At 36.6% G+C, this 22,413-nt stretch overlaps 1 protein-coding gene across 1 annotated transcript; it reads left to right on the forward strand.

The window, feature by feature from the left end:
- Positions 1-1,912: 1,912 nt before the first annotated feature.
- On the forward strand, positions 1,913-19,323 carry LOC126707418 (protein CTR9 homolog). The gene is made up of 24 exons (XM_050407042.1): positions 1,913-2,263; positions 2,383-2,449; positions 2,541-2,735; positions 3,172-3,272; positions 3,989-4,042; positions 5,252-5,368; positions 5,477-5,540; positions 5,666-5,880; positions 6,225-6,309; positions 6,957-7,057; positions 7,409-7,501; positions 7,918-7,986; positions 8,091-8,183; positions 8,336-8,602; positions 9,203-9,283; positions 9,394-9,552; positions 9,844-9,939; positions 15,227-15,328; positions 15,404-15,511; positions 15,608-15,832; positions 16,154-16,420; positions 16,522-16,593; positions 18,084-18,401; positions 18,924-19,323. Exons 1-24 carry the CDS (start codon positions 2,123-2,125, stop codon positions 19,104-19,106), a joined length of 3,273 nt encoding a protein of 1,090 aa, XP_050262999.1. The 5' UTR covers positions 1,913-2,122; the 3' UTR covers positions 19,107-19,323.
- Positions 19,324-22,413: the final 3,090 nt, after the last annotated feature.

The raw sequence follows: 22,413 nt of genomic DNA on the forward strand, positions 1-22,413 counted from the left end.
GGACAGCCACTCCCTTTGAAACCCTTGGTTTATTTACTACTTTGCTCGTGGTTTAGCTTTCCTTAAGCTCACCACTCATCATCTTCAGCCTACACTCATCTAATCCCAGATATTCTTCCCACCCCTCTACACAATCACAACTCAAAAATGTCCTCCAACTAGACACAAACAGCCCATTACTCACAAAAGCTTCAATCTCAGTGTTAATCCCATCTCACTCACTCAAAATAGCCCACATTCACCTCATTCATGCCTTATAATTATACAATTATCATTGTTTGTTATTATTATTATTATGAAGGATATAATGCATTTGTAACAATTGAAATTTTCCCTCACATTGATGTAATGATGGTTGAAAGTACTATAAATTCCCTTGACCAAGACACACAAGGACCCCTAGGAGTGAACACTTTCCTAAATTTATTTAATCATTGACTGCTGGACTCTAAGTATAATTTCACCCCAACTGCTGGAGATAATACTGTACCGCTAGAGGACTGATTTGAACTATGATGCCGTAACAAGACTAATAATATAACAAACTAACAATACTAACGTGTTTATTGGGCTTTATTGTTGTCTTCTTGTTAGGGTGTAGCCTCTATCTCTTGCTTGGCCGGACTTATACCACACCGATAGCCTTTGGGCTTTATTTCAAAGGCCCATCATTGAGTTTCGGCTTGGCTGCCCCATATTCTATTTGGGAACATCAAAAATTTCCCTCTCAACAATTAATTTTTACTTATTTTGTAACGAATCAATAATTGCTTTGACTTGGATTAGATTTAATAAATGCAATTTGACCATAAATCCTACTCTTAGATAATAGGATCATGACACACCACCTAATTTAAATTGGACTAAAAATAGGCCAATCAGAGTTAAGAGATTATATTTACCTATAGTCGAATTTGATTTATGCAAGTGCACCTTATTGCTAAAACTTTTTTTTTTTTTTTAATATCTTCTGCTTTGGTGGTCTGATTAATGCTAATAAACTGTCGTTTTGATTGTTATGACCTCAAGATTAGTTTTATGAATAGTAAATGGCCAAAATTACAATCTTACCTTAGAGACATGCGAAAATTATGAGTTAAAGAGTAGACACAACTGAGTTTTGGAATCAAACATAAAGTTAAGAGATATTTGAATTATAGTAGCGATAGAGATATGCATTATGGGTTATGAGTTTATGAGTTTTGAATTATGGGTTGTGAGCAATCCAAACAGGCTCTAAATCTCCCTACTTGCATTTAAAAAAAAAAAAGTAATATTATATACACAAAACAAATTTCAGAATATTTTTTATAATAATTGAGTTAGTAAGTTTTTATTATTTCTTATTTAAACTTGTTAGTTACCACTGTAACATCACTTTTTTACCAATCTACTGTTTATCACATGATTCTTATTTTTATTTATATTTATTTATTTATTTATTTTTGCTGTTCCGGTAAACCAAGATATAATATTAACTAAGAAACAAGTCTATTACAAAACAAGTTAGCATTATCAAAAGCTAACAAACTTTCCACCACAGGCGGTGGGTTACAAAAAACTACAAAATTTGAGCCGGTTTGTGCTCCAAGCTTTGCCAAAGCATCCGCACATTGGTTTGCTTCACGGTAGACATGAAGCACACGCTTGTTTGGGATTTGCTTCAAGAGGCTCCTGCAATCAGAGAGTAAAGGTTCCATCATGATATTTTCAGCTTCATTGTTCATAAGTAAAACAATGCTCAACACGTCTAACTCAATGATAAGGTTGTTCACACCCATCTCCCTAGCTATATTCATATTTTTGCTGTTATTGTGTATATATGTGGCTATCTATAAAAAAAGAAAAAAAAAATCGTAGCCAAAAAAGAAAATAAAAAGCCTTAAATACCCCCGTCCCTGCGACGAACTGTAAAATAATTTGAGTGCCTAGGCTAGGCTAACATTAAACAGTTGTTTCTTCTTTCTTCCTTCCTTCCTTCCTTTTGTTTTACTGAAAAACCTGTGTTTAGAATTAGATACAGATACGGAAGTCACACACGGAGAGAGGGAGACCGAGAAAAGGAGTAGTAGTAGTAGTAGTAGTAGGAAGCGAGCGAGAAAGAATAAATCAATCATATGATATGGCGTGCGTGTACATACCGGTGCAGAACTCGGAGGAGGAGGTGAGGGTGGCTCTGGACCAGCTTCCCCGAGACGCCGCCGATATCCTCGACATTCTCAAGGCCGAGCAAGCCCCTCTCGATCTCTGGCTTATCATCGCTGTCAGTTCCCTTACTCAATTTTTATTTTAATTTCCCCCAAATTCACTCAATTTTTTCACTAGTACTAGTACTAGTTGTAACTTTCTTTATTTATTTTTGTTAATGATGATGCATTGCAGAGGGAGTACTTCAAACAAGGAAAAGTTGAACAATTCCGTCAAATTTTGGAGGAAGGTTCAGGCCCTGGTAATTTTGTCTCCGACTCCACGATGCTTGTTAGGTTATTTTTTATAGTGTTATTTGATCTGGTCATATAATTGAAATTGTTTTTGTGCAGAAATTGATGAGTATTATTCGGATGTTAGATATGAGAGGATTGCCATCTTAAATGCTTTAGGGGCTTACTATAGCTACCTTGGAAAGATTGAGACGAAACAAAGAGAAAAGGAGGAACATTTCATTTTGGCTACTCAATACTATAACAAAGCATCTAGGATCGACATGCATGAGCCTTCTACTTGGGTTGGCAAAGGTCAAGTCTTTGATATATACATACATACATACATACTTGTTGTTGATGTTGAACTCTTCAACTAAACAAATACTACTTACTTACTATATGGATGGTCCTATTTTCCTTTGATGCATCGGTCTTGTTTAACGTCCCCACAACAATGATTGACTCTTTGTCACTATTTATTTATAAGATTTTTTATCACCACCTGTGAGATGTAAACAATTCTTTTCATCCTAAAATGTGTTTCTTTGTTAAGCTCTCTGGAAGATGCTGGTTTTCAGTATATGCAAGTTACACTTGTACTGTTATTCTTCTTGAACGAGTGTCTCTTAAATTCTCAAAACTAGGTGCTCTGTTGCTTTTCACTGAAAGAGTGAGCCATGTTTTAGATTAGAGGTCACTGCATGAATACTTTTTAAAAAATTTATGCTGCTGCTGCTGCTGCTTACAGGTCAGCTTTTACTGGCTAAGGGTGATGTAGAACAGGCATTTGCTGCTTTTAAGATTGTATTAGATGGAGATCGTGATAATGTTCCAGCTCTTCTGGGCCAGGTATGTTTAATTTTGCTATTCCTTTCTTGTTTGAGGATCACCTTGCTCTGCCCTTAATTGTAAATTTTGTAACATTATTGTCCTTTAGTGAACCATAGTTGGTCAAATTGAAAGTTTTTGTTTCCATGCATTGAAAATTTTTTCTCTCACGAAAATCTCCATCTATTTTCCTAACCTGGTATGTTAGACATTCTAGATGATAATGTGATGCTGACTTTGCCCAAAAAAGCCTTTTCTTTATTACTTGTGGTTGGCAATGCAAAACTCTTTTAACTATTTTAGTCTGTCTAGGAGTTTATTGTCTTTTGAATAATTCTTTAAATATTTGTCAATTATAGGCGTGACTTTTAGCTAACCCTTAGTTGAGCTTGAGGCTGACTTGAATTGATGATAGGTGTAATGTATACCATATGTCCTCTCCACATCTTGCGTACTTGAGGGGTTCATGTGCCATGTGCATGGGACTCTCACTAGCAAAAAGTGTGATGTAGAAATGGAAGTTGAGAACATTGGGGTTGGGGTGTAGGGGTGACCTTAATGGTAAATAACACCATTAGAGCTAAATTTCACTTAAGGACTAGGAGCTTCTTCAACTATTTTTGAAGAAAAACCGGGTCAGCCTGGAGAGGCCATATTGGGGCATGATTTGATATGTTTGGTGCACACATGCTTCCTCTGTTGTAAATAACTTGCTTTGGATATTTGCCATTTTGCAGGCATGTGTTGAGTTCAATCGTGGACGCTACAGTGAGTCTTTGGAGCTGTACAAGGTTTGTTATTTTCATGTTATATTGCCAATGGAAAGCAATGTGCACCTTAATAGTCTCTGATTTTATGTGCATGCATACATACATACTGATGTTGGACAAAATGGGGAATTTGTTTACTTGCACTTGTGGCGGGATAAGATTTAGGAGGATTTGTCTCTGATTTACAGTTGAAGAAAGGGTTAGGGCTCTCTCTCTCTCTCTATATATATATATATATGTATGTATGTATAGAAAATAAAGAAATTGGTAGTGTTCAGGGCTGTATGAACAGTACCTGTGAACTACTCAAGAAAGAGAAGAAGAAGTAAAAAAAGAAGAGAAAGGGGGAAAAATAATAATAACTCAATAAGACTAACATGGCTCCGTACTAAAAACACTCAATATATATATATATATATATATATTTTTAATGTTCTCCATCTATTATTTGAGTACGTTGAGCACAAATATATGTAAGGAATATTTCTTGTACTAACATACATATATACAGGGACTCTTTCTTGTACTAGTAGTATTAAGAATCCTAGTATGACTTGTAAACTAAAAACCTAAGAAGGTAATAAATAATAACTACTAAAAGAATTACTTAGACCCAAAGAAAATAAAACCGAAGGTACTTTGGATCTCTTAGGAAAAATAATTTTTTTAAAAACACTAATAATGCTTTATTGAAAATAAAAAGGAATTGAAAAAAGAAGCCCAAGTGCACAGGCAATGTACCGAGGATATAACAAAGAGTCAAATCTCTTAGAAAATCTAGACTCAACTAAATTACCAAAATACTCTTAATTCATAGAGATTACAGTTTTGTGCTTGAATACAAAATTGACCATAACTTGTTAAATAAAAACCCAAATTAAAAACTGTAACCCTAGAACACATAGGACTAGACTTTTAAAACCACAAGATTTTCACTTCAATTGCACTTCACACACGGGCCTCAAAAAATAGATCTTGTATTAATGAATCTGCGTGGTAACAAATAAATCTTCCATGGCTGCATCACATGCAAACATACATACATACATAACACCGCACACAAGTAGATATACATAAATACAACAAAGATGCATGCAATAAATTGGTAGGGATCATCACTAGCCCTCTGCATAACATTATATTGATGTATTTGTACTTTAGAGATATGTTCTCAGCAATGTACATGAGTTTGATGTTGCTCTTGACCTGTAATATTGGAACTCTTGTAAGAGGGCATTGATAGTGCATCCCAGATGTCCTGCGGCTGTAAGACTTGGCATAGGTCTCTGTCGCTACAAACTAGGTCAATTTGATAAAGCTCGGCAGGCATTTGCGAGGGTTTTGCAGGCATGTATCATCTTTTATATACAAATTGATTTTAATAAAATCTACAGCACATGCTGCAAGTTTTCGCTAATTCTGTTGTCTACATTTGTTTCATGATTATATGTGCAGTTGGATCCAGAAAATGCTGAGGCTCTTGTTGCACTTGCAATTACGGATCTACATACAAATGAAGGTAAAGCTATGTCAAAAAATATTTATTTTCCTTATGTCAAGTCTTATACGATCTTCTCATTATCTGTGCATGTTAATTTCTCATTTTGTGTAGACTAATTCTGCTGCTCTATAACATCTTCACAGCTGCTGGAATTAGGAAAGGAATGGAAAAAATGCAGAGAGCTTTTGAAATATATCCTTACTGTGCAATGGCGCTTAATTATCTAGCAAATCACTTCTTCTTTACTGGTCAACATTTTTTAGTTGAGCAACTGACTGAAACTGCTCTTGCTGTTACCAATCATGGACCAACAAAGGCACATTCTTACTACAATTTAGCACGATCTTACCATAGCAAGGTTGGAAACAATACCCTTTTCCTTAATACCATTTTAATGAGGTGTGCAAAGTTTTTACTTGCTAAAAAAAGGTGGAAGGAGGGGGAAATAAGACTGTTTTGCCTGTTCAAGTGAATCTTTGTCTCCTTTTTGTATTCAACCACCCTTATCCATCATGTATTATGATAAGTGACTTACTTTGACGACCAAAAGCACCTCTCTCTCTTCCCTTGACTTTCATTCTTTCCCCTCTTTCCCTTTGTTAGGCATACATCTGAAGTTAACTCTTTTGTTTAAAAGCTTGTTTTGCAGTCTATGGTCTTTCTGTCTACTAATAATATTAATGTTCTGCATCTTAACTTTAGGGGGACTATGAAAAAGCTGGGCTGTACTACATGGCATCTGTCAAGGAAATCAATAAGCCCTATGAATTTATATTTCCTTATTATGGTCAGTAACCACGTGCCATTGTCATATCATTATGGTTTTAATCTGTTTATAGGCATTTTTGATATGTTGGCATAATATTATTATGCTTTAATTTTTAATCATTCATCTTTACCACAATCATGATTGTTTTATTTGGGGGCTATAATGCATTGTATTAACTTTTGCTGTAGTCATCAATTGGATTTGCATTGGAGGTGTGAAAAGGGTTAATAGGACACCAAAAATTATCATAATTTTTTGATTTTTTTTACTTATATGGACTTGGGGAACAATATGATCATATAATATTTTACTTATATGGCTTGGATATGGTAGATTGGCAAAGAAGGATACCCCAGGCCCCAGCCAACTCCAATTAGTAGGAATTAAGGCTTAATTGAGTTGAGTTGACTTGATTATTGCTATTTTATGTAACAGATAAATGCCTGATGTATTTGTAACTTGAAGCATGCTTAATTGTGTTCATAAAATCATATGGGATTCATATTTAATAGTTCAAATGGATTTGGGTTTTATTACCACTTTTCATATTGTTCAACACTGTATCCAAGTGGATGCACTTTTTGCAGTATTGTTATAATTGGTCTTCATATTTATTTTCTTTTGACCTATCGCTTCTTGTTCATATGCTGGAAAATTGATGACAGGTTTGGGACAAGTACAGTTGAAGTTGGGGGATTTGAGAAGTGCACAGTCAAACTTCGATAAGGTTTTGGAGATTTACCCTGATAATTGTGAGACATTGAAAGTGAGTTAGTCAATTGAAAGTGTTATTTCATGATTTTTAGGCTTGATTGTTTTGTGAATGTAACTTGAGTGAAAATAATTTCCACATCTTCTATGTTCTTGCAATTGCTCTTGCTGGCAACCTTGCCAACACCAGCTGCCGGTGCCACTACCTCATCTTACTAGAATATATTAGTTTTTTCATTTTATTTTTCTTCAGGCAAGAAAATTGCAAGAAAACAAATCATTTTTACTGCAAATGTCTTTAAAGATCATTTGACATGCAATGTCCAAACCAATCAGAAATCTGTTTTTAGCCCTCCAACTTTATCCTTATGGTTCATGTTGAATTGATGTTTCTCTCATGCTATAGGCTCTTGGGCACATATACGTTCAGCTTGGCCAGACTGAGAAGGCCCAGGAATTTATGAGGAAGGCTACCAAAATTGACCCACGTGATTCTCAGGTAGTTGATCCTTTTTATGTTATCTATTGTTTCTTGATGTTTTATTGAACAAGTCTCCCTACCAAGGACTGGTTTGTTGCAACACTATCACCTGTGTCTTGCATTTGTTTGGACGTGTATGGAGGAGTCCAGTTTTATTTGCTGAAAATAATTTAATAAGGTATAGTGATATTTGTGTTTTTGTCTAGTTTCATCATTTTGAAAAGGTGAAACAGGCAAATCCTTCTTTTCGTATGATAATGTAGGAATGTAGGATGTTTTCTGTATCTTTTTTTGGTTTTAACATGCAAACTACCATGTCCTCTGAGTTGCATGCTTTCAACTTTTCAAGTAAATAACCAAAGCTAATTCAGTTTGCTACATTCTTCATTTAGCTTCTAGTTTCACATCTTAAGATTCTTCTAACTATGATATAGGCATTTTTTGAGCTGGGGGAATTGTTAATTTCATCTGACACAGGAGCAGCTCTGGATGCCTTCAAAACTGTAAGGGCTTCCTATCCATTACTCTTTTGGAGATAGCAAGTGTTAATTCCTCATCCAGTTCTGCAATTTTTCTTGGATAATTGAGACTTCAAATAATGTTACAGGCTCGCAGTCTTTTGAAAAAGGGAGGTCAAGAAGTACCAATTGAATTGCTTAACAATATTGGAGTTCTTCATTTTGAAAGGGGAGAGTTTGAGGTTTGTGCCACTCTCAAAGGATTAGATAAGAAGTTACAATTAGTATTCTTTTCCATTGTTCTTGAGTGGGTTTACACTCATTTTTTTTCCTTGGAAAGCAAATTTATTGGTGCAACCAGCAATAATAACCTTGATGTCTTCTTATTTGATAGCTTGCTGAACAATCTTTCAAGGAGGCTCTAGGTGATGGAGTTTGGCTTCCTTTCATTGAGGGTAGTGAGAAGTTCCAAGAGATTGATGCTAGTGCATCTGTTCTTCAATACAAGGACAGGCAATTATTTCATCGACTTGAAGATAGTGGTCGCCATGTGGAACTACCTTGGAATAAAGTCACACCGCTATTTAATCTTGCCAGATTACAAGAGCAGTTACACAATGCTGAAACTGCAAGCATTTTGTACCGACTAATCTTATATAAGGTATGTGGTGTATTTCTGTATATGTGCACATACACATGAATCTCGATTAGGTTCTTTTTTATACATAAATATCACTAAGGGGATTGGAATGGCATTAATTAGGATTCTTTGTTAATAGAAACTCTTGTTTAACATTTAGTAGAAATACTTGAGAGATAGTTGGATCAGCCACATGTATCTTGTTCTCCATTTAGCTTTTCCTAGGACGTATCTTTTCCTTCATACCCTCAACTCATAGTTTTCTTGGCCATTTGCATTGTGTGTATGTGCTCTTTAACTTGAACTGAGCCATCTCCTTTTAAATGGTGCTGTTATTAGCTATGTTGTTTCTTTTCAACCATACCCATGTGACCCCAACTGGTTGGAAGGGGCTTACTTTTGACAGTAAATTTGTTGTTGTATGCATGTATACCGAAAGAGTTGCTTAACTGCAGAATGTTTCTGCATGTTATCAACTTGTTTTATTTATTTTCATCTATGTTTAATTGTTTATAGATTTCTCAACTAGTTTCTGTAATAATTGTCTGATGTTTCATGACCTTGTCCATATATTATTTCATTTGGTAGGTTTTGCTTAATTCCTTTGTTCGTTCTTTGCAGTATCCAGACTATGTTGATGCTTATCTGAGACTTGCTGCCATTGCAAAAGCACGAAACAATGTTCAATTAAGCATCGAACTGGTTGTTAACTTGTTATTAACCATATAACTTTACTGCTTCTAGGTCATTTATTATTATAATATATATAGTGTATATTTTTATGTTTTCATGTAATGGTTCCTTTTTCATAGGTTCATGATGCTCTGAAGGTGAACGACAAGTGCCCTAATGCATTATCTATGCTTGGTGAGTTGGAGTTAAAAAATGATGATTGGGTTAAAGCAAAAGAAACCTTCCGGGCTGCTAGTGATGCAACTGATGGAAAGGATTCCTATGCCACACTCTCTCTGGTACATATGTTGTTCACTTTGTGTGCTTTTATTGCTGTCAAATTTTGTGGTATTACTTCATAAAGTCTTCTCTTAAAATCCTGCAAACCTTGACAGAAGTTCATTTCCAAAGAATTCTTTTTACCAGTATAATCATCTTGTAATTTTAATGAGAATTCATGTTAGTATTCTGATTGTTTTTTCTGCTTTTGTCGCTAGATTGTCATTTTCATCATTATCGTTAGTACAACATTTTCATCATTATCGTTAGTACAACATTTTCATCTCATTTGATTGTTTGACATTGGAAAGGGAAACTGGAACTACTTTGCTGCAATACGCAACGAGAAAAGAAATCCCAAGTTGGAAGCTACCCATTTGGAAAAAGCCAAGGAACTCTATACAAGAGTATGATTTTCTGGTTATTCTATTTCCTTTTGATTGCTGTGCTTTGCAATATTTCTTGATCACTTCCTTATTTCCTTCTGTTTGAATGGTACTTTTTGCACTTTTTTTTTTCCTCCCAATTATACAAGTGCTTTTGCTCAACAGCTTTTCTATGTGGGTGTATGTTGCAGTTATGAAAATTCCATTAATATTTTGCATTTGATCAAAAGTAGTTCTATAGGGATTTTGTTAGTTTGTATAACTAAATTGATGGTAGTGCTTAATTGTTGGCTGGCGTCATAAAAAAACTTGGAGGTTAGTTATGTTCAATTGAAAAGAGAGAAAACTATAGCCAATGAGCTCTAGCTCAAATTGCATTTCCTCCTGTAAGATTTGGGTGAAGGGAGTGGTTGTGGTTTCAAAACCCATTGGATGCATATGCAACTTACTAATAGAAAAAAGAGAACAAGAAAATAATATTATATATAAAAGCATAGAAGAAACTTTAGAGAGTATGAAAGATTACAGAATGGTAAATATATGAGCTAAGCTATTTATCAATATATATATATATATATATATATATATGAGCTAAGCTATGAGTGTTCCCACCCTGCCCCCTCCACCTCGCCCCCTCCCTCCACCACAAACTTTGTCTGTTGCTCCTATACAATTCCCACCACCGCCATTCTTTTCCTCTTTCCCACAACACCTTCCACTACCGCCTTATCCTAATGCACAAGCTCTCCCACCTTTCGCTACCCCAAATCTTCTCCCCACCCCACATTATTTCTTCCCTACACATCCTATCCCTATCCAACAATCTTGCTACTGGCCAAGTCAGTTTGGTCAGTACATACCCCAATATACGCCAGCTCAATCCTCCCTACCCCTAAAAAATCTGGACCCTAAATCTACGCTGCAACCTTCACCTAAACTCAATTCCCATATTTCACAAGCTAAGCCTCCTCCTTTACCAGGGGGGACTGGGGAATTCTGCTTCTTTTCGTATCAACACAAAGGCTTTCTTCTTGGCTTTCGATGGGGGTCCTATGTATTCTTACTCCATCACTGAAAAACAGGGCAAGAATCATGGTTCTATTTGGGTTGTTAGATCGGGTTTGGATTGAATCATTGCATGCTCGGTAGAGTTATGCCGTTGGGATTTTAGCAAGCAACATTTTTTCAAATGGTTTCATGAGAATTATAAAATCTTGGAGTGTTCTAGTAAGTCAAATAAGGGTTGTATTTTTGTGGAAATATTAACAATGGGGCAAGACGTGGTTGTATGCGTGTCCTAGAAGGAAAGTTTTCATAAGGGTGGCTGGGCTTTTCTTGAAGGGAAGTTGTGTGATTTTTTCTTGGGAAAATCAGCTCCTAGGCTGGGGAAAGAGGTGGCTGCCGGTGGTGGTCCGTTTGAAAAATCCATCGGTAATCCAAGGAATCATGTTTGGAAAGAATTTAATGGGCACGTTAAATCAGGAAGTGATTTATTTTTGGAGAAGCGGTTTCCAAAACTGTCTGGCAATTAAATATCAGAAGGAGAGATTTGGGTGATTTTATTTTATTCAAAATCAAATATTCCAACTCACCTCATATCTAGCCGGTCCATGCGAGTATCTTCTTTTAAGTGGACTCAGGCCCATTTTTATTTAAAAATCTTTGTTGATTTAGAAGGTGATGGCCAACGTTTGGTGAAGTGGGCCCATTTCGTTCAACCCAACGGCATTAAGGCTGTCCAAGCTATACAACCTAATGGGCTCGGGCCTATTAAGCAAGCCTAACATGCCCAACTGGCCAAAACCCATCAGGTTCAACCCGGCGCCTTTAATCACTTGGAAAAACAAGGCCTTTCACGATCATGGGAGATGGGTGAAGGATTGGGTTCCCACGTCTCAGTCGAGAAGTCGCTGCTAGTGCCTCCTAGTACCGATGAGGTGGGCGGGGATCTCTTAAGGTCCGTTGTGGCTGGGGCTGCTAGTAACCTTTTGGTGGGCTCTCTAAGTAGCGGTGCCAAGAAGGGGCGGGGAATTCCTGCTGCTTCATGTGTCTAGCCATGGGCTGTCTGATCAGTGGGATTGAGGAGGGTTTGGTGTTTCAAACTCCGATGGGCAATCCAGCTTCACAGAACTTATTGATTCTTCAACTGTGGGTTCTTCGACGACGCAATCGATGTCCTCTGATATGCTTCGCCATCAACTATTGTTGGAACAAATTGATTATCTCCTCTTTCTCAGCTGGCATCTGATTCTTTCGAAGACGAGACTCTATTGTTGAACTGGGTCAATCCCACAGGATCCAATAAGGTTGAGGATGATCGGAATTTGTACCTCTGGCTCAATTGGATCCTAATGGGGGTCTGGATTTAATGACAGAGGAGGGTGACCCAGATGACATTTCTATGGGGGATGACTTGGAACCTTCAGTTTGGGTAAGTAAGATGATTAAGGGCTTTGTTAAGTTTGTGGGTTTTACAATTGATTCTTGTGAGAGGCAGTGTGTTGATTTCTTTCAACAACTTGAGAAAGTGTGGGAGAAACAAGCTGCTGTAGGTAGTCTTTGCCGCACTATTGCTTCATCTAAAGAAGGTATGAGGGAATTATGGAATTTAGTTTCTACTATTAATTATGATGGGCAATCTGGTAGATGAACCAGAGGGATTGTGAATTTCAGTGGGTTGGGCTTTGTTGGTTGTCCATGAATTTGAAACTTTTATTTTGAAATGTGAGAGGATTTAACAATCCTCATAAGAGAGATACTGTGAAAAATCTACTTAAGGAATGGAAGTGTGATGTAGTGTGTTTTCAAGAAACCAAATTAGACTGTACCAATTCTTCTGTTGTGAAAAGTTTTTGGGGCATGCCTTTCGTAGATTGGGTAGCTTTGGATGCCGTTCACACAACAAGGGGAGTTCTGGTGACCTGGGACATAAGGGTGTATGAGAAAATTGATTGTGTGGTTGGTAACTTTTCTGTTTCTGTCTTGTTGAAGGGTGTGGTAGATGGGTTTGTTTGGATATGTACGGGGGTGTATGGTTGGTCCGACTGATGCCGGTCTTAGGTTGTGTGAGAGTGAGGTGGAATTTGGCTTGGTGTGTCTTTGGTGATTTCAACATTATCAGATATCTGGCAGAGCGACTTGGTTGTAATTCGTTTAGTCCAGCCATGTTCAAATTCTTGGACTTTATTGAGAGGAATTTTTTGGTTGATCTACCTTTGATGGGGGTGAGTATATGTGGTTTCGAGACTCTGTGAATCCTTCTATGTCACAAATAGATAGAGTTTTGGTTTCAATTGACTGGGAAGACCACCTCTTGGACGTGATCCAATGGCTTCTCTCTCATGTGGTTTCAGATCATTGTCCTCTTATTGTGGAAGTAGGTGGCATGGCAAGGGGGAAGAGTTCTTTTAAATTTGAGAATATGTGACTTAAAGCGGAGGGTTTTGTGGATCGAGTTCGATGCTGGTAGAATGGATATCAAAGGCTTTTTTCTTAAAAGAGGGGGACAATAACACTGGGTTTTTTCATAGGCTTGCCAATTCACATAGACAAGCTAATACAATGAGGGGTGTGGAGGTTGAGGGAATTATGTATGAGGTTGAGTCAAATATTTATGATCAAGTGGTGGGTTCTTATAAGAGTTTATATCAGGAATCTGAATCTTGGAGGCCCACCAATGAAGTTTTTAAATATCCGCTTGTTGCTTGGGATAAAGTTGTTTGGCCGGTGGAGGCAGGTGGTTTGGGGATTCGGAGGAGTGGGCTTTTTAATGAAGCTCTGCTTAGGAAGTGGCTATGGTGCTTTGGGAAGGAAGTTACCCATTTATGGTGTCAGGTTATAGCCACCAAATATGGGGAGGTCAGTGGTGGTTGGTGCACTAGAGTTGTTAGAGGGACACATGGCTGTGGTTTGTGGAAGAACATTAGAAAAGGTGCAGAAAGTTTCTTTGTTCAAGTGGTGATGACCCTTGGAGTGGTCCTATTTCTTTGAAAGAGTTATATCCAGAATTGTTTGCCTATGTTGTGGCTCCAAAAGCTCTAATTTTTTATTTGGTTTTATATGCACCAGATGGGGGAGGTAGGAGTTGGAACTTACTCTTCTGTCGCGACTTTAATGATTGGGAATTGGGGAGATTTTACTCTTTCTTTGAACGTGTTTCCACCAGGATACCAAGGGGGGAGGGTGATGATACCCCGATTTGGTAGTTGACTCATAGTGGTGTTTTTGATGTGTGCTCCTTTAATTATTCTTTATTGAAAGCCCCTTCTGTTTCTCTCCCTTGGCAGAGCATTTGGTGTGTTAAGGTACCTAAAAGCATGTCTTTCTTTTTATAGACAGCTACTAGGGGTGGGATTCTTATAATAGATAACCTTGTTAAGAATTTGCCTCTTGTTAATTGGTGTTGTCTATGTCGGTGTGATAATGAAATTGTGGATCACCTTTTGCTCTATTGTAAGTTTGCTCATGCTTTGTGGAGTGAAGTCTTTCTTATGTTTGTTCAGTGGGTGATGCTGAATACAATTGTCTCCCTTCTTTTCGCTTGGAGGAATTGGTTGGGGACTTATTCTTCAATTGTTTGGAATATGGTACTGGTGTGTCTTATGTGGTTAGTATGGAAGTAACGCAATTCCTGAACTTTTGAGAACATTGAGAGACTTATAGATCTATTGAAGACTTTGCTAGCTAGGACTTTGTTTTTATGGTCTTGTATTTGGGGTTTCACGCATTGTATTTCCATTTTTGATTTCCTTATTTCTGTTAGATTTTCCATTTGATTTGATTGTATTTGTTTCAAGTGCAGTGTGTTTATGATCGTAAACACATTGTACTTTTCCTATCAATAAAACTCTTATTATCTAAAAAAAAAAAGTTAAATACACAGAAATCAGAAGACTCCATGAAATATTTATATATATCTCAATCTCACAAACAAGATGTAGCACATAATTTTCTTCTTTCATGAAGAGAGGGAGATAAAGAAAATTATAGCAAGCACAGGGAAAAAAGAAAAGAAAAGAAAGAAGAAAATTAAAAAGGGTACTGAAAAATTGTGATGTTCTCTATTATGAACCATCTAAACAGCGTATTTGATTGACTTGTACACATTAGTCTGGATTTTAATAACCTCTTATTTCAATGTAATACTATGGCATGATGTTTTTAGAGTTCATCCTTTGATTCATTGTGCTTACAGCTCATTTAATTTCAGTTTCTTCCCTTTAATGCTTAATTTATTGTCTTAATGCTTTGCTGTCATTAATCATGAATCTGTTCTGTGGCATGTACTTTTCTATACCAACACTTGTAGGTTCTGCTTCAGCATCCTGCTAATCTGTATGCTGCCGATGGTGCGGGAGTGGTTTTGGCAGAGAAAGGCCACTTTGATGTTTCTAAAGATATATTCACTCAGGTATGCCAAATAGGTATTCCCCATTTTTGGGACATGTATAAACTTGCTAGAGTTTTCACTGAGGAATTATTATAGGTTCAAGAAGCTGCTAGTGGAAACATTTTTGTCCAGATGCCAGATGTTTGGATAAATTTGGCCCATGTTTATTTTGCACAAGGAAATTTTTCATTGGCTGTAAAAATGGTAATTGATCTGATTTTGTTGTATACTTCTTTCTTTCAACTTTATATTCCTTTTCATTACTGCATGCATGTGTTCATGAACCTTGTTGTCTTGCAGTATCAAAATTGCTTGCGGAAGTTTTACTATAACACAGACTCTCAGATTCTCCTCTATTTAGCTCGTACTTATTATGAAGCTGAACAGTGGCAAGACTGCAAAAAAACTTTACTGAGAGCCATCCACTTGGCACCTTCAAATTACACACTTAGGTTTGATGCAGGAGTTACCCTGCAGAAGTTTTCAGCATCAACACTACAAAAGACTAAGAAGACTGCTGATGAGGTTGTACAAACTTTACTGAGAGTTGCATTTGTTTAAGTTAAATTGTTAATGGGTCTCTGTTTGTCATTTAATGTAGCTAATGTGTGAAGTTCTGTTTTGCTACAACTTGTTCTTCACTGAGACATTTTTGAATTATACCTGCCTATGCTATTGGCATGGATGTAATTTACATTCATAATTTTTGTTTAAATTGAACTACGTTTAAGCTGGAAGTGGCATTGACTATATTGAGTTTTTTGGAAAGCTTTTATTATGCTGGATATAATATAGTCTCTCTCTCTCTCTTGCTCTCACATTGCTGTTGCATTGGAATTCAAGTAGGTGCGGTCAACAATTGCAGAGCTAGAAAATGCTGTTCGGCTGTTTAGTCAGTTGTCTGCTGCTTCCAACCTTCACTTTCATGGGTTTGATGAGAAGAAAATTGACACCCATATTGACTATTGCAAGAATGTACTTGCCGCAGCCATACCTCACCTTGATGCAGCTATTCGTGAAGAGCAGCAGATCCGGCAGAGACAAGAAGTTGCTCGACAGGTTGCGTTGGCTGAGGAAGCGAGTCGTAAGGCTGAAGAACAAAGGAAATTTCAGGTCGGCTTGCTTTATACCCTGAACATCTATGGTTGTCGTGCAAGAACACATTCTTTGAGCCCTATATGCAGTAAATTCACTGATACTTTGTGTGAAAACAGCTGGAGAGGAGAAAGCAAGAGGACGAGCTAAAGCGGGTGAGGCAACAGGAGGAACATTTTCAGCGTATAAAGGTAAGGTTACCAACTATGTATTTTTAATTAAAGGGTCATGTTAATGGGTACCTTTCGGGCAATTGTTAATAAATCATATTAGGAAAGTTTTAACACCACTTTCATGGGAAATATAAAAAGTTGTCAGAAAAATTAATTGCTTTATCATTTTCCCATAAAATGTTTCTAAAAATTGTTTTTAAACCAATGCCCTCAGGGTATCCGTTAACATTTCCCTTAATTAAAATATCTTGGCTTATTGATAGCCATTGCATTAGAGGTATGCAATGTTTTTTAAGCACACATGATTAAGAATGTATGTCTCAGATTTATACTCTTGCTAAAGTCAGCTACAAAATATGTTGTAATAAAGTAAAGAAAGGAGCTATTCGGCAATCTACAGCAATTTTATTGAAACATTTTATCTTTGATTCAAATTGTATGGTATAGTATTTTGCCCCATAAGTAGGGATAGGCTTTATTTACTGCTATTTTGGGTCACAGTTCATTCTAATTTCAGTTACTTTATGTATTTGCTCTTGCATGCCCATACAAGACCAATATAAAATGTAAGGATATATACAGATCACAAAAATTTATAAATTATAAATGAAATGCTGCAATTAATGCTTGCGTATTGAATATGCACATCCATTTAGAGTGTGTTTGGTTGGTTCATTTAGAGTGTGTTTGGTTAGGGTGAAAATGGAGGAGAGAAAAGTGAGGAGAAAATGGTATGAGAGGGTGTTTAGTTGAGGGTGGGAAATGGGAGAGATTCTGGTGGGGCCCAAGAGTTTTCTCCATAGGCCCACCATTTGGGGTGATTTTGGAGTCTCCCCAATTTCGGGAGAAAAAGTAGGGGAAAGAGGGGGCTTGATGGGAAATTACCCATCTACCCCCATCTCGTCCCACTTGTGTTGTGTGTGGTTGGTTGTGCTTTATTTATTTATTATTTTTAATTATATTTTTTTAAACTAACAGCATTTTTTTTTAAATTTTTTTTATGTAATAGGGTCATGGAAGTAAATCTATTCAAACTACATTTTCTATCTTCTCATTTTTTTTCTTAACCAAACAAAAAAGTTTTCTATTTCTCTACTTTTCTATCCTTCAAACTAAACACACACGAGGAAAAACTAAATATTTTTTATCCTCCCAACCAAATAAATCCTTGGTCAAACTTTTTTCCAAACTTTTGAGAGGTTTGGGGCCCTTAGTTTTGCGTTCTAGATTCAGAGTGCACCACAAATAGGTTTGTGCATTACAAATGGCTTGGTCATGTTTGTCACCGAACTCCTAATTCATGTAGTTTGTCTGTGATATGGGGCAGGTCAGGATGGACTTGATTTATTAAGTATTGCATGGGGAGCAACTTGATGCTTATAGATTTTTACTGTTTAGGTTCCATTGGTCTTCTATGAGTTTAATACAACTAGCTAGTCAGTTATGACAATAAAATATCCTCTCAAAATCTAGATTTTCTTATTTGAACATGTTTCTTGCATCCATAGGAGCAATGGAAGAGCAGCACACCTGGTTCTAAGCGGAGAGAAAGGTCAGAGATTGATGATGAGGAAGGTGGGAATAGCGAGAAGAAGAAGAGAAAAGGTGGAAAGAGGAGAAAGAAGGACAAGGGCTCAAAGTCGCGATATGAGACAGAGGAACCAGAAGCTGACATGATGGATGATCAGGAAGATCTGGAAGATGAAGATGCTAACTTAAATTATAGGGAGCCTACAGGTCAGAATGATCAGGATGATGCAGAAGAGAATGCTCATGATCCTCTTGCAGCTGCTGGGCTTGAAGATTCTGATGCTGAAGATGATACGGTAATTTAATTTACTTTTATTTTTTGGATGAAGTAGTTCTGACTTCAAGAAACAACTGGTATCTGCTTAGATTCCTGCTGAAAAGTTTCAAAATCAATCTATGTTGCAACATGAGATTGTGGCTGGAAACTTTGATATGGGATGTGTGGCAGTCTTAAATGCATTTTGTGAAATACTTGGGCAAGATTTAATTTTTTTCGTTACCATGATCTCAGAACTATATAGATAACGATGTCTTTCCTTCTAGATACTGGAATGGTTTATTTAGTAGTGGTATGCTATATGCTACCTTGGGCAACAGGTCAATGGAGAATCGTATCATTATTATCATGATTGCATGTTTCTGCAAACTGTTAATTCTTTTTAGTTTTACCCTTTTCCCTTGGTGCCCAGCATGCCCTGGAAGAGAGAGATGGGAGGGAAGGGGTGGGCAGGTGGGGGGAATTAAATTTTCCTTGCAACATTTTGTTAACCTCTCTGCTAACTGATGTATTTTCAATTTTTCTGTAAACTTTGTTGAAGGCTGCGCCTTCATCAACCACAGGTCGACGGAGGCAGGCGTGGTCAGAATCTGATGATGATGAACCGTTGGAGAGGCAGCCATTGTCCAGAGAGAATTCTCCAGAGCTGCGGGATAGTGATGAAGAAGTCAAAGACGAAGTTCATAGGCCAAATGGACTTGATGCTGCTGAGGATGAGGATTGAGATTGAACTTCTTCGACTCTGGAGGGTACGTAACAAGCTAATATTTAAATTGACATGGACAATCTGTCCTTTCAGTCAATGTGAAAGCCTTTTACTTGGGGATCACTACTTTGTATATTTATGTGTTGTTTGTGCTCCCCAGAGTTCTGACATATGGTTAAAACTTTTTGTTCTTTCAAAACTTACGTTAATATAAAGCAGCTTTCATATCTTCAAATGGCATCCTATGCTAGGTTCCTTGCAGCTGCATCTCTCCCCTTGATGATTTTGAAATTATAGAGTGGTCATACTTACATCCCTGTTGCTGAATTGTTCATACTTTATCTAAAATCGTTGGATATTCTATTTGGTAATTTATACTGATCGTAGTTGGAATGCTGAAATATTCGTCTGGGAAAGTTGGAGGTTAATTTAAATTAGTGACTGTAAAGGTTGTTAGGATTTGGGTCGCATTATTAAGGGGTCTGCATGAGTTTGTGGGAGCTAGATGTATGGATGTTAATTGGACTATATGTTGCTGCTTTAATCTTTCTGGGTCTTCAATAAGAACTATACCGTGGACTTAACCCATCACTTCTGAAATAACATGCTTCCACCAATTATCCCCTTCTAGATCGTGCAAAAATGAGAGTTTCATAACCTTTTAAAACTTTCTATAGTTTGGAAGTACTTAACTCGGTGCTTTTTAAGATTCTACTAAGGATCCTAGTTCTTCATACTGATCAACCCCACGTTTACCAATGACCTGTTTGGATAAGGGGGAGGGAAGGGGAGTAGAATAGAGTTGGGTTGGCTAGAAATTAGATTTTTTTTTGGCTAACTCTACTCTACTCCTCTCTCCCCTTAATCCCAAACGAGTCGTTAAAGGGCCTAATTTTGATGTCATCGCCTCATCTTCTTAGGCCATCAATGACACTTATTTCTCTTAGTTTTAGTCCCCTTTATTTTACAGGGGACCCAATTTGTTGGTACAAATGGGCAAAATGATCATCTCAGGCCGGTGCAACAATCCACTCAAACTGTCCAACCTACTCCATCCCACCCCGCAAGGATATGATGTTGATAGGGGTGTCAATGTTCGACTCAACCCGCAAACACGACACGAACCCAACACAAGTTTTTTTGGGTTAGGGTTGGACTTTAATGGGTTTGGGTTATAAACGGGTCGACCTAAAAGCGACACGATAAGAAACATGTCATAAGCGGGTCAACCCATGTAATCCGCAATAGACACGTTTGACATGCCAATTTATTTGTGTCAACCCGAAATGACCCACTTAACACAACCCGTTTAACTTGTATAAAAAATAAATATTTATTTTATTTTAGATTTTTCAAATACCTTTTATATCCAACATATATTTTAAATTTAAAAATAAAAGTGAGTAATTACAAAAATTTATAAGGGATATAATTGGAAATTGAAACTTTACAAACCCTAGAACTATTGATACTTTTTTTTTTTTTTGGGGCATAGAACTTGCACAAATGAAATTAGATGAGCTTGTGGAAGATGTTATAAATTTGGACATCAGCAAAGAATCTATGGATGATAATCGTGGTCATAGTCAGGATTAGTTTACTCTTTACTCAAATTCTTTCAATATTGATACTTAGCATTTGGTAAGTTCTAAGGATATTATATTTTTGTTGAACTATGTTATTTTATTTTTGTTAAACTTTGTTATTTTGAATTTGGGTTGAAGTGTATGCACTTCTTTTGGAGTGTAAAGAACCTATTTTCTAGATGAATGTTATATTTTTGTTGAACTATATTATTTTGAATGTGGGTTGAAGACTTGAAGTGTATGCATTGCTTTTTGGAATGTAAAAAAAATTATTTCTAGATGGATGTTATATTTAATATTATATAGGTTGAAATAGGTTGTGTTACATTCATGTCAACCCAACACGACTCATTTATTAAGCGTGTCAAATAGGTTGGGTCAAGTCAACCAGCCTTATTAACAGGTTGGGTTAGGGTTAAAGGATCAAGACACGATTATTAAATGGGTCGGGTTAGGGTTGAGTCATTTAGTCGAATACCCCTACCTCGATACGACACGAACCCGACACGTTAACCCGAATTGAGACCCTTAGATGTTGATTTCAAAGTGGGTTTAACTATTAAACCGAGGAAAAAAAAAAAAAAAAAAAACTATCAAGACAAGAGCCAACCCATTTATATATACATACAAACACACCCATTTCTTTTTAATTTTTATCTCATATGAAATTTAACTATTTTTTTAAACTCTGTGATTTACATATGTTAATATAGAAAATAGGGTGAGGTTTGAGTCTAGTGTTCAGTTGCACTGAACTCGTTAAGATTATAACATGTGTTCACTTTTGAACACGTCATCATCTTAACGGGTCTAGTGCACTACATGCACTGGACCTAAGCTTCATCCTAAAAAATATATGATACTTTTCCAACATATTTATAAGCATACATAGTGACATGAATATTGTACTCATAGCTTGCTTCTTTTTATTTTTTCTTTTTTGAAAAAGTAAGAAAGTACTCGTAGTTTAAGACGCGAGTACTTGATCTATAGGCAAGTGAGTTGCTTCCTATAATTTTCTTTAATGGTTTATGAGATTTGGAGGGAGTATAATTTAAATTTATTTGTAAATAGTAAAATAAATTTTAAAGCTTAGTATAAAACACATAGCTAAAACTAATCTGCTAAATCCGTTGAGTAAAAATTTTCAATCAACCTACCATTTTTGGAGGCTTGTGGGCTAGTGACAATTTGGAATTTTTTTAACCTACCAAATGGCAGATCGATTGTAAATTTTCCCCTCAACCCGCCCAATCATACCTATGCACTATGCACAGTCCTAGCATAGGACAAGAACTCTCCATAAGCTTAAGAGGGCAACATATAAGATAAGTTTTTCTTTATTTTCATCAAAATTGGTTTTTGGTTGGTTCCTAGCTAATAGAGAGCCAAATGGTCTCAATGTGGAGGATAAAAAGTGTAGGTTTAGTTCTATCCATACTGTTTAGTCCCTTTTATTTTTTTATTTTTTTTTAGTGTTATTTTTTATTTATTTTTAGATAGAATTCTACTCTAACATAATATAAGTGTATGTGTGTAAAGCTCCCTCCAGAAGACATGAACTCTGGCCCTTACCCTCTACACCTCACAAACACTTATATTTGTGAAGTGACCATTTATACTCTTTTTGGACTAAAGTAACAAAATGCCCTCTCACATCATCTGATTCTAGAACAATTCAAACTAGTGCTCTTTTTGCCAAAGTTTTAGTCAAATACTTAAAGTCTCTCTCTCTCACA

Source organism: Quercus robur, chromosome 11, assembly GCF_932294415.1.
Source record: "Quercus robur chromosome 11, dhQueRobu3.1, whole genome shotgun sequence".
Lineage (NCBI taxonomy): Eukaryota > Viridiplantae > Streptophyta > Magnoliopsida > Fagales > Fagaceae > Quercus > Quercus robur.